The 12,828-nt window shown below is 45.0% G+C and overlaps 1 protein-coding gene across 3 annotated transcripts in view; it reads left to right on the top strand.

The window, feature by feature from the left end:
- Nucleotides 1-11,735: 11,735 nt before the first annotated feature.
- PAPSS2 (3'-phosphoadenosine 5'-phosphosulfate synthase 2) overlaps nt 11,736-12,828 on the top strand; it is a 93,675-nt gene continuing 92,582 nt past the window's right edge. For 2 of the 3 annotated variants that reach the window (XM_014584675.2, XM_006169733.3), the window contains exon 1: nt 12,406-12,726. In XM_014584675.2, the coding sequence (XP_014440161.1) occupies nt 12,700-12,726 (27 nt within the window). In that variant the 5' untranslated portion in view covers nt 12,406-12,699. Of the gene's footprint in view, nt 11,931-12,405; nt 12,727-12,828 lie in introns of those variants that run through there. The other variant, XM_014584674.2, reaches the window with a different exon arrangement.

Here is a 12,828-nt window from a genome sequence, read left to right as displayed (position 1 = left end):
TAAGCATCATCACAGCATACAAAATGTGATTTCCCATCCAGAATATACTGCATAGTGACTTAATCATGCATATTATTATCCAAAATTACCTATATATATTTATATTAAAATCCTGCTGGTTCATACTGATACCTCTGTTTCCAATCCTACACCACTAGGTTCATTTCAGTTTTTCTTCCTCCTTGTTTATAATGCTTTTTCTTGGGAGTGAGAAAGCTGGCTATCATTACAGGCAATATGTTTATCTGTTTGTTTGAATCTACTATACAACACGAGAAAGTTATTTTTAAAAAGTAAAAACAAACAAACAAAAAAACTGCTGGACCAGCAGGTGGCATAGAGGTTAAGGTGCTAGATCCCACATGACTGACTACACAGTTCTAGTCTTGGACCCTGTGGTTTGAAAATCATGCTGGGTGATGTGCGAGCATGCCCAAAATCCTGAGAGGAAACTGGAGGGGAAGGGATTGTGGTGTGGCCATCCCCCCTGGGAGATGATTTCTCACTTCCTATCTCTCTGTCTCTCTGGCAAGCACACATCCCCTATAGCAAAACTAAAACAACAACAAAACCACTTCTGTGCATATGCAGTAGTTTCAGAATTGCTAACCTATATTCCTGTACAAAATATTAACTAGGGTACACTGTTTGTATGTAATTCTTTTTGTCTTTAGCCTTACAATAGCCAGTCAAAATACTGTCTTCTTTTTTTTTAATTGCCAGAGGGCATGCATGAGAGAGAGAGAGAGAGAGCACACCTCCCACCATGAGGCATGTTCATGCTGCAATCATTTTTCTTCTGTTTCTTCCATCCAGAGAAAATGGGCTCACATGCAGGGACGTGTGTGCTTTTCAAGCTGCCGGTGCTGTGATTTGTACTGCAGCTCAGCCATTTGGGATCTAGCTTGAGAGAGAGAGATTGAAAGAGGGAGAGACTGACTGAGGATTCTGCCTCAGCCTTCCAGCTAGCTATTGGGTTGTTGGAAAAGTCATGACACATTTTTGCATAGAAAAACAGAAAAATACATTATGACTTCTCTGACAACCCAATAGTACCAGTAGTGTGGACCACTGTACTCAGCCTGTTTAGGGTGGGTCAGGAGCTAAACCTGAACCCCCTTGTGGTAGGCACCTCTGAGTAGCATTTTAGCAGTGTGTACCCCTGCAGCTGAGCCCAATATTGAGGCAAAAGTTTTTACGTAAACATAACTTAATTTCTTCTGTGAAAACCCAGGGAATAGGATTGCTGGGTGATGTTACAAATATGCATGAGCATGTATGTATGATAGCTACATTTAAAAAAAAAAAAGAATAGCTTTGTTGAGATGTGAAATGTACGATTCATTGTTGTTAGTGTAGTCACAGAGTCATGCAGTCATCACCGGCATCTCATGTTAGAACATTTCATCGTTCCACAAAGGAATTCCATGTTCACTGCCAGTCCCTCCTGTTCTCCTCTCCTCCAGCCCCCAGCCACCACTGATTTATTGATACTTTCTGTCTCTATGGAGTTGTCTATTCTGGACTTCATATATTAATAAATGGGATCATACAATATGCCATCTTTTGTAACTGGCTTTTTTATTTAGCATTATGTTTCCAGGGGTCATCTACATTGTAGCGGATATTGATACTTGATTCTTTGTAATGAGCGAATAGCATCCCATTATATAGATATACCACACTTTGTTCATTCACCAGTCAATGGGCATTTAGATTGTTTCCACTTTTTGGCTTTTGTGAGTAGTGCTGCTAGGAGCACTTGTGTACAAATTTTTGTGTGGACATGTGTTCTCATTTTTCTGAGTATATATCTAGAAGAAGAGCTGAGTCATATGCCAACCATCAGAAGTGCCAGACTGTTCTCTAAAGTGGCTGCACCATGTTATAATTCCACTAGCAATACATGACAGATCCAATTTCCCCATATCCTTGCCAACCCTTGCTATTAATTGTCCGGTTGATAATAGCTGTCTTCATGAGTATCAAGTGGTATCTTACTATGATTTGGTGGTGCACATTTTTTTTTTTTTTTGGAGAGGTTTTTGCTATAGGGCACATGCGCTTGCCTTAGAGACAAAGACACAGAAAGTGAGAAATCACACCCCAGGAGGGATGGCCACGCTGGGATCCCTTCTCCAATTCTCCTCTCGGGATCTTGGGCATATACGCACATGCACCCAGCATGAGTTTAAGCCACTGGGTCCAGGACTCAAACCGCAGTCGACTGCATGGGAGTCCAGCAACATAGCCATTACACCAACTGCTGGTCCTGGTGGTGCATTTTTAATTAAAAAAAAAAAAAGAAGAAGAAGAAAGGAAAGCTGTAGAATTAGAGTCCCAACTTTGAAGGCCCTTAAAAAATGCACAGAAAGTCTTTCAGACCTGTTTCAGCTAGTTAACTATTAGATTGTTGGGAAAGTCATGACATATTTTTCTATGTTTTCTATGCAAAAACGCATCATGACTTTACCAATGACCCAATATTTTCATCCTATTGAATTAACTTTTCCTCAAACCCTGCCATTCAAATTAAGGTAAAAGTGATTTCTGAATTAAGACTGTGTTTTAAATTTTTATGCGTTGTTTAAAAATATCTTCTTCTGCTTCAAAATTGCATATGTACCAAATTTCAGAGATGTGACTACTAGCATCTCTTCTGGTCTATAAAATATTGTTACTTCCTAATGAGAAAGGAAAGGGTTTCTTTGACAGCGTCCTGAAAAAGGGCTTACCCTAAAACCGCCCTGCTTTTGTTCAATCTGGGTCCCTGTCCAGCCTTAAGGTACAGAAGAAAGGAAATACAAGATAAACAGAAAGAAATGAATGCAGACCTAACAGCTTCAACACCAGGTTTCTTTTGGAATTTCCTGGTATAATCCTTTAATGGAGCTGCCCACTCTTGTATCCTCACTCAAAGCTGGCGAAGGGCCCTTTGTAGGTAGCAGGTCTGTCCTGGCTGACTCCTCTTGCAAGCAAGTCAATTCACCCCACCCCCTTCCGATTCCACTCTTTTTTTGAGAGAGAGATTTTTGCTATAGTTCACAAGCTCTCACCAGAGAGACAGAGAGAGGAAGTGAGAAATCACCCCATGGGGGGATGGGCATGCTGCAATCCCTTCTCCATTTTCCTCTTGGGATTTTGGGCACAAATGCATACACACCTGCAGTGAGTTTTAAGCCACTGGGTCCAGGACTCAAACACAGTTGACTATGTGAGAGTCCAGGTACATGACCATTATGCTGTCTGCTGGTCCACTGATTCCATTCTTTAGTCACTGGTTCCCAGAGTGTGGTCTGAATTGTTTGTGAGGGGAGAAAAGGGAATACGGTGTTTATCATTTATAATGAATAATGGCTGCTGGACAGTGGCACAGCAGTAAAGTGTGATGTTGTGCAAGACTGACCCATCTGAGAAGGTCTGGGCTTGCATCTGGAGATCAGCCTAAGCACAAGCAGCACACATGTGCCAACATGCCAATGTCGCAGTCTGACTGAGGCCAGGGATGGATGGTGGCAAAGAGACTGTTTGGGGGGGGGGGGGAGTTGCTATCCCTCTGTCTCTGTCTCTTGTTCATGGAAGAAATAAATAAACTTTAATAAATAAATAAATAGGGAAGCAGGTAGCATAGTGGTTAAGGGCACCGGACCCCTACATGGCCAACCATGATTCGAGTCTTAGACCTGGAGGCTTGATTTCTCACTTTTCCTCTCTCTCTCTCTCTCTCACCCTGTCCCTTTTTGGTCAAATAAAAATAAATAAAGTTAAATAAAATAATTCTTTAAGCATAAATAAATAAATTAAATAAACCATAAAGTTTCACAATGTAACTAAATATCAGATATCTCTGAATCTACAGCATTCCTCCAAAACAAGTATGATAGGGGAATAAGGCGGGAGACTTCCATTTATAATTCCGTAGGGATGACTTTAACCTGTGTATGAGATCTAAGAAACCTGAAGAGAGAAGGGGAGATACCACGGGGCAGAGAGAAAACTTGGTATCAATCTTTCCCAAAGTAATGTGTAGTTTATTTATTAACAATTTCAATCCTAAGACCCGTATGATTTTAAGGGGCAGGGGAGGAGGTTTACTAAAAGAGTTCACTAATTGTACTGGAAAGGTAAATAGGCAAAAACAAGTCCTGATTATAAAATCGAGCTGCTTCCCACCGGGCTCTGTGGTGGGTGTCGCCAATAACTGCTAAGGGCAGCTCCTGCTAACTAACATGCCTCACGGAGAAAACACTATCAACCAGTAGATGAGTGGGTTAACCATTCAATAAACAGGTTAGGGAAAATAGGATGATATGACAATATTTTTTAAAGAATTATTTTCGTATTTAATTGTATTTCTTCATTCATTTATTTTAATTTGACCAGAGAGAGAGAGGGAAGGTGAGAAAGCAAGCCACCAGGTCTGGGACTCAACAGTGGTTGACCATGTGGGAGTGTCCAGCACCTTAACCACCATGCCACCTGCTGGTCCCCACAACAATATTTTTAAAGTAGTAACTGATTTTTTTACACCTAATATTCCTCCATCCTGGACCTTCCACCATTCAAGTAAGACCATTCTAGGCTCAGGGTGGAACATGGAAAATGCAAATAGAGTTTCTGGTGCTGGGGGCCTTAAGCCTAAAGCCCTTAGAGAAAAGAATGAACTCAGACTAAACAAAGTATTTGGGAGAAAAAGTGCCCAGGCCTAATGAAAAGTCATTCTCTCTAGTTAGAGCTCTGTGATCTTGCTGAGGAATTCCAAGAGTGGGATTTGGGAAGTTGTGTTTTTACAAGCCCTCCGGGGGAGTTTTTGTGCACACCAGAACCGGAGGATCAGTGGGCTAGGTTAATGTTTCCCCACCTGGCTGGTAGACTGGCCCCAGGGTGTAAATTCTGCTCAGGCCCCAACCCAGAAGTCTGTAGATCGGAAGGAGAGGAAGGAAGCCAGGCAGTAGATTTTTTCCCAAGTTTCCCAGGTGATTTGCATGATTAATCAAAGCTGAGAACACCTGGTGAAGTTCATTTCCTCCCCCGTGATCCCATTAGACATTTTGTCACTGCAAAACATGGTAAATGAATTTTTAGAATATTGTCTAAGGTCTCTTTCCAATACAATACACGGTGAGGCCCTGCGTAATGAAGTTCCGGTCACCAATGGGTCGCATATATGACAGTGGTCCCATAAGATTATAGCTGGCAATGCTATACAGCCCAGGTGTGTGGCAGGTTTGCATGAGTACACTATGTACATGATGTTTGCCCAAGAAAATCACCTAGTGACACATTCCTCAGGACACAGCTCTGTCATTAAGCAACACATCTCTGTCCTTAAGCAACGCATGGTTGCGCGTATTTCTCCCCTTTCTCCTTTACTGGTGCTCTAAGTTTACTATAAGGAAGTAAAATGTGTGGGTGAGTTGGAGGACACACGTGTAGGCCAGTGGTCTACAGAATGTGGTCCCTGGACCAGTTGCATCAGCATCACCTGGGAACTTGTTCGAGCTGCAGATTCTATGTCCCATCCCTTCCTAGACCCACTGATGAGAAACTAGCGGTGGAGGAGGGGCAGCCAGCTGTGTTTTAATTAATTTAATTATTTTTTATTACCAGAGTGCATGTGTGATCATGAGAGAGAGAGATAGAGAGAGAAAGAGAGAGAGAATGAGAAAGAGAGAGAGAGAGAAAGAGAGAGAGAGAGAAAGAGAGAGAGAGAGAAAGCAAGTATTCTCCAATGGGGCGGGGTTATGCCAAAGTCGTTTCCTCCATTTCTCTATTCCTTCAGAATTTGGGGCATGAATACACAAGTGACAGCACGTTTTTCAAGCCACCAGGGCCGAGATTCGAACCCCTGCCAGCCATATGGGATCCAGCTCCTAATGCACAGCACCTAATCACTGTGCTATGGAACTAAATCCTAACCACTGTGCTATAGAATTAAATCCTTAATGAGATGTTTTTTTAGAGGTTTTTGCCTTAAGGCATATGTGCTTGCAGGGGTGGAAGGGACAGAGATAGTGAGAGGGAAAGTGAGAAATCACTCCCCAGGGTGGATGGCCATGCTGCAGTTCCTTCTCCATTCTCCTCCTGGAATCTTGGGCATGCACATACATGGACCCGGTGTGATTTTGAAGCCAACAGGCCCAGGACTAGAACTGCTGTCAGCCTGTGGGAATCCAGCCATGTAACCATTGTACCATCTACTGACTCCTCTAGCTGTGTTTTAACAAGTTTGCTAAATGACTTTTAGAAGGACCCGCTAAAAGCTGAAACTTTCAACCAATTAATTAATGGAAGCAATTGATTCGTCTGATATGAAACAAATGTGATTGTTGCTTTCTTTGATACTTGACGAGTTTGGGGAGTATATTTTCATAAAGAGCTTAATGATTTGGCATTCATGTAATGTGCGAGTAGACTAAGAAATACACTTCTTGTTAAACTTGCTTAAAGACAAGGTAACAGTTTTAGACTGGATTCCACCCAAGAAAGGACAGCACAGCCTTTCTTTTGCCTGAGAGTACAGACTTTTCCACCGGCTGCTTGAGCCCTCTGGTCAGCCTTCTGGTGGCAGTTCAGGGTTGCCAGTGCCATGTCTGGCTGTCAGTAGTTTTTCTCTTTCTTTTTCAATTTTTTTTTTCTTAAGAGAGATTTTTGCTATAGGGCGGGTGAGCTCATCAGAGAGACAGAAAGCGAGAAATCACCCCACGTGGGGGATGGCCATACCACAGTCCCTTCTCCTCCATTTCCTTTCAGGATCTTGGACATATAAACACACATGCCCGGCCTGAGTTTAAGCTGCTGGGTCTGGGACTTGAACCATGGTCAACTACATGGGAGTCCAGCGACATAACCATTATACCATCTGCTGGTCCCAGTTTTTCTTGTGCAGCTGGATCTTTAGTGAGAGGCTACTTCAGGGAACAGTGGGGGAGAAGTGAGACACCAAGCAGCCAGAGACTTCAGTCCTGGTAGTCTGGGCCCTCAGTAGCCTGACCAATCACTCTCCTATTTAGCTTCCTTTCATCCTTGAAAATGCAGTTATATATTACTGCCCATAGGAATCTCTTCATAGTCCAGAAGTCGTTGCCTCTGTCTTTTTACACTCTCCCTATTGCTTTGAATACCACTTTATTTCACACTCTCACATTTCCTTGAAATTATTTGTGTGCATCATCACCTCCTTCGCTAGACCATGGACACCTCAAGACAGTAAGGTCTCACCCTGGGACCCAAGACGCGGCCTGTAATTACTAACGAACAAATGCAAGACCAACCACATGGCTGACACACTGGGGGGTTTGAAGAGGAGAATGTGCAGTTGTGTTGCTGCCTGATTGTGGGTGGTGCGTCCTCTATTACAACCTTCCACTCCTCTATTACAACTCCTGAAATCGGCAGTCCAGAGTCTTATACTTTTCTGATCATACCATGTTATTTTATGCATCTCTCTCCATTTACATTTTCAAATTTATATAATATCCACTTTGGAGAGGGAAGGGCTGGCAAAGTCCTACCACTTTTTCAGGTCTCAATTCATGTATCATCTTGCCCAAGAAAATCAAACATCAGTCATCACTGTCCCTCCTCCCAAAGATGATGTGGCTGTCCTTCGTTTCCCACAATATCTTTAAACTCCTCAGCCAGTTGTTGTTTTAAAAGAATTATTTATTTAATTTTGTTATTATTATTATCTTTAAATTTGACCAGAGAGAGAGAGACAGGGAAAGTGAGAAAGCAAGCCACCAGTTCTGGGACTTAAACCACAGTTGGCCATGTGGGAGTCCAGTGCCTTAACTGCCATACCACCCTCCAGCCCCCTCATTGCCCAGTATAATTCCTGTTTTCCATTTCCCCAAAACATGCTTGGGGCCTTCAACAAATAGAATGTTCTACAACCCTGGGATGCAGTCAGAGACCGACACTCTTCGGCACCTAAGCTGGGCATTTGCTGAGGTCCACTGTGTTTTCCTAGTTGTCCGAATTAGTGTAACTAAGTAATTCCTTTAGATGTGGCTTTAGTGAGTAGCATATGAATGAAAAAGGGGGTGTGCTTTCTTTGAAAACAGATGGATACTTTGGAAAGAAAAGCTGTTAACAATTGTACTATTAGGTTAGCTGTAGGCAAGACAATGATCAGGCAGGAGTCTGTAGTTGTCTTGAAAGAATCTCCTCTCAGATAGTTTAAGTTTCTTTCTTCTCCCTCTTTCTTTTTCTTTCTTTTTCTTTCTTTCTCTTTCTTTCTTGAATGAGAGGATAAGTACCCCAGCAGAGTATCCCCACACTGCGAGCTGCCCCACCTTCAGCCAGCCCAGATCACGAACACCTATGCCAGAGCGTCCAGCATCTACAGAGACTTCCAGACAAGAACCAGGGACCTTCTCAAGAGGGCCCAACATTTCTGCCACTGGCTGACTCCTGATCATTTCTTTAATTTCTAACTATAAAATTCCAAACAGGGGGACCAGCAATTGGTGTAATGGCTATGTTGCTTAGACTCCCATGTAGTCAACTGCAGTTTGAGTCCTAGACCTGGTGGCTTAAACTCACGCCAGGCGCGTGTGTGTGCACGCCCAAGATCCTGAGAGGAGAATGGAGGAGAAGGGATTGCGGTGTGGCCATCCCCCCTGGGGGGTGATTTCTCACTCTCTGTCTCTCTCTGTCCTTCTGGTGACCACATGCACCCTATAGCAAAAACCTCTCCAAAAAAATAAATAATAATAAGCAGTCCAGTTGTTGAGGATGCTGAATGATAATGGTTTATGGGACCAGCCTGTGCCTTGGTAGTTAAGGTAACTGGAACCCACATGGTCAACTGCATGATTCGAATACTAGACCCAAAAAACCCCTCTGGGTGTGTGTGTGTGTGTGTGTGTGTGTGTGTGTGTGTGTGTCTGTGTGTGTGTACTTAAAATCCCAACAGGATGGAGAAATGAAGGAGAAGAGATTGTTGGGTGACCATTCCCATGAGGGGAGCTTATTCCCTCTTCTTTTCTCTTTCTTTCTTTGGTGAACTCATGCTCTCTCTGATAAAATTTTTTTAGAAGGAGGGAAGGAAGGAAGGAAAGAAGGAAGGAAGGAAGGAAGGAAGGAAGGAAGGAAGGAAGGAAGGAAGGAGGAAGGGAGGGAAGGAGGGAGGGAGGGAGGGAGGGAGGGAAAGAAAGAAAGAAAGAAAGAAAGAAAGAAAGAAAGAAAGAAAGAAAGAAAAGAAAAGAAAGAAAGAAAATGGTTTATGAAACTCCCATGGGTAGCCCTGTACCCAGTACAAGTCCTGAGCCCCATTTCAAATGATTAGTGAAGTGTATATATTTTAAGTCAAAATAAAAAGGCTAAAGTATACCTGTACTGTTTTTTACCTATCCTAATTATATATTGTATTGAAAAGACTGGCAGAAGGAGGATTCTGTCTCCTTCAATAGGTTTTGAGTTTCTTGAAGACAGGGACCAGATCTTGCTCATCTTGCCTGTGTCTGAGAAGAGCATTTACACCCTAGAAGACTTTCAGTGAGTGCCTCCTTACCCAATGGAACGCTGCACTTATTTTTGTACAGTGAGTTTCAACAACCTTTAGCATTAATGCATTGCAGCCGCTAGGGGGCAATGGGGTTGCATTCCTTTGTAATAATCCTAAGGGGTGGTGACTACAGCTATTGTAGATCCCCTAAAATACTATGAGCCCTTAAAACCACTGGAGAGCCTGCAGCATAAACATCTCACCGACACTGGTATTCTTTGTACATGTTTGCCCTTTGTATTTGGAGTAGTCGGCTGGTTCCATCTTTTCCAAACAATAAGATGATCAACTAATGGGAACAGCAGTTAGCGTTAATGACTATTCGCTGGACTCCCATGTAGTTGACCGCAGTTCAAGTCCTGGACCTGGTGGCTTAAATTCACACTGGGGCACGTGTGCATGCGTGCCCAAGATCCCAAGAGGAGAATGGAGGAGAAGGGATTGCAGCATGGCCATCCCCTCTGGGGGCTGATTTCTCACTTTCTGTCTCTCGGTCTCTCTCTGTCTCTCTGGCAAGCGCACGCACCCTGTAGCAGAAAAAAAAAAGAAAAAGAAAAGAAAAGATCTAGTAATTACCACCTCATTAAACTATTCAACCTCAGTTTCTGTAAGGAAGAAAAGAAAAGAAAATGGGGGAGGGGACCATCCTCATACAAACATTAGTATCGAGGATGATCAACTGGGACAATGTAGTCCGTGATGTTTCGGAGGGATCACTACTGACGAAGTTATGGACTGACCACAAGAACAGACAAACCTCCACTCTTCCCCTGGCTGAGTCTTCTCCCAGTTCACAGGTGCTAGAATCTTAGACACCGGAAGTTCAGCTTCCAGTCGCTCATCTATGTTCAGAAGGAATAGCCTCTCATAGGTGCAAGAGCATAGAGAGGTGACCAAAAATTCAAGACATCATCTCCAAATTGAAAGGCCCTTGGGAAAAAAAAAAAAAAGAGCGTTTATTTTACTTTTCCGTAAGTTGAGGTGAATTATGACTAAACTGATCTGTGATGGGAAAGTGTCATCAACAACCCAGCTTGTCTGAGAGAACTCAGGCCTCCAATTCAACGAGTCTTTGGAACAGTAAAAGAAAGTCTGTTCTGTTCAATAAAGTACCACTTGAGAATGATTTAAATCGAAAATGAGATAAGCAGTCCAGTTTTCTGTTCTCTTGGGTCTTGAAATGGTTGACCCACAGGCTGAGCCATTCAGTGGGCAGAGCATCTGGGAAATCCACTGTCATGGGTTTGAGTCTCGACTCTGCCCCTAATTGGTGAGGATGGCCTGCTTACCCCCCTTTCTGAGTCTTACATCGTCCATATGTAAAATTCAGGATGGGGAAACTAGGCATATTACCTCAAAACCTCTGCCAAGTCTAAACAGTCATCGTTTTTCCCGGAAGTAGCCCTTAGGGATTTGCCCTTAACTTCCTACTTCCTTCTGTTTCAAGAACAGGTCTTATTTTTTTCTTTTGAAGACACAGTATTAAAAAAAAAATCATGCAAATTACTATTTCTCAAGCCACACTTAATTTACTTTCTCTTAGGGCAGGATCTGGCAGGGTCTGAGATACAGTTGGAACTCATATAAAAGGATTTTTTCCGGTGGGGTAAGAGCAGGATGTCACTGTTTAAACTTCACATAAAGTCAAACTGTGCTCGTGTGTGTGCAGAAATGCAAACCAAGTATTTGCCCCAAAGCTCCCATTTGAAGGGACTGGCAGCAGCTTACTCCAAGTGAGTAAGAAATTAAATAGGCTGATGTCCTCAAGGCTGCACAGAGGAGCAGGCTGCCCTGCAAACTTCTGTCTCCCGATTGCTCTTTCCCACCCTGCCATGGAGCAGTCAGTGAACAGACAGATGTTCAAGTGTGTCTGGGAAGCTGGCAGACCTCCAGAACTCCGACTGTATTTATGAAAAGCTCTGTCCCGCATCTCCTTCGACTGTCACTCCTCTAGCCCGTTTGCAGAAGGAACGCCTGTTCTACCATTGCCTGTTCTGACATTTGGATTCTTTCAGAGAGTTTCTTCATTCTTTTTTTTTTTTTTTTTTTTTTTTTTTTTTTTTTTTTTGAGAGTTTCTTCATTCTGACCTCTGATAAAACCTTGGGGCTGTAGGGCTCTAAGCCATAGGCCTCCCTAACCCCGCCTCCTTTGGCTTCTCCCCGGCCCATCGTTGCTGCTAAGGCACAGAAGTACTACTGTGAAGGAACACTTTCAGGGGGGTATACTAAAAGAAAGGACTGGGCTGCTTCCGGCCATTTCCTGGGCTGGCCTTGCTTAGTTGACTTAGTGAGGAGGGGCAACACCTCGGCGGGCCCATCTGTGACATGGCGATGTGATTGTGAGCCCCAAACGAGTTAATGCAGGGAGACCCCTTAGCACCACGCCTGGTGCATGGCGTGCAGGCGCGCCTCGAACCTGGTGAGTTTAGCTCCTGGTGCGACGGTGCGGGTGTGGGGAGTCCCACGCGGGAGGAGGCTGACAGCCTGGGTTCGCATCCCCTCACTTGGAACATAATCTTGGGAAAGTCTGAAAGCCTCAACAGCTCCGTTTGTAAATGGGGGAAACTAGGGCTTGTTGTCTGGGGCGGGGGCCGAATGTAAGGGAACCGGATCCAGGCAAATCTCGGCGGGGTGCAGAGTAAGGATCTGTCGGTGCTCGGCGTCGCTTTCTTTGCTGCAAACCGGCGCGCGTCGGCGCCCTCTGAGGTCCACACCGAGCCTGGCGTCTTCAGGCACCCTGGCCCTTAACCAAATAAACTCTTGGGTCTCACACAGGCGGGCTTCCTTGAAGAGGCGCAGGGATGAGGTGGGAGGTGGAGGACGCGCGGGGCCCTGGGGGGGGGGGGGGGGACGGGCGAACTTGACCCTGGGCGTGCCAGTCTGCCGCTCCGACTGCAAGGTCTGGCCTCGGACCTGGGCTGCGGAGCTGGCACCCGCGAGAAGGGGCCGGGCCGAGGACCCCGCCCAGGCGGCGGCCGGGTCCCCAGGGCTGCGCGCTGCTGGCGGAGCCGACGGGGCGGAGAGGAGCGCGGGGAGGAGTGGGAGGAGGGGGCCGGTCAAGGGAAGTGCGACGTGTCTACGGAGCCTTTTTATACCTCCTTCCCCGGAGTCTGGCAGTAGCCGCCACCGCCATCCGTGCGTCTCTCGGTCTCTGCTCCCAGGACCCGGCTCCGTCCCAGCCAGCCAGCATGTCGGGGGTGAAGAAGCAGAAGACGGTAGGGTTCGAGACGTCTGCGGGCTCTCCGCGGCACTTGGGTCCCACCCGCCCCGGGATGGGGGCGTGGGGAGGGGCGAGCGGCTTCGGCTCCGGGGGCCGC

Source organism: Tupaia chinensis, unplaced genomic scaffold (genome assembly GCF_000334495.1).
Source record: "Tupaia chinensis unplaced genomic scaffold, TupChi_1.0 Scaffold147458_1, whole genome shotgun sequence".
NCBI lineage: Eukaryota > Metazoa > Chordata > Mammalia > Scandentia > Tupaiidae > Tupaia > Tupaia belangeri.
This window is presented reverse-complemented; position numbering and strand designations above follow the sequence as displayed.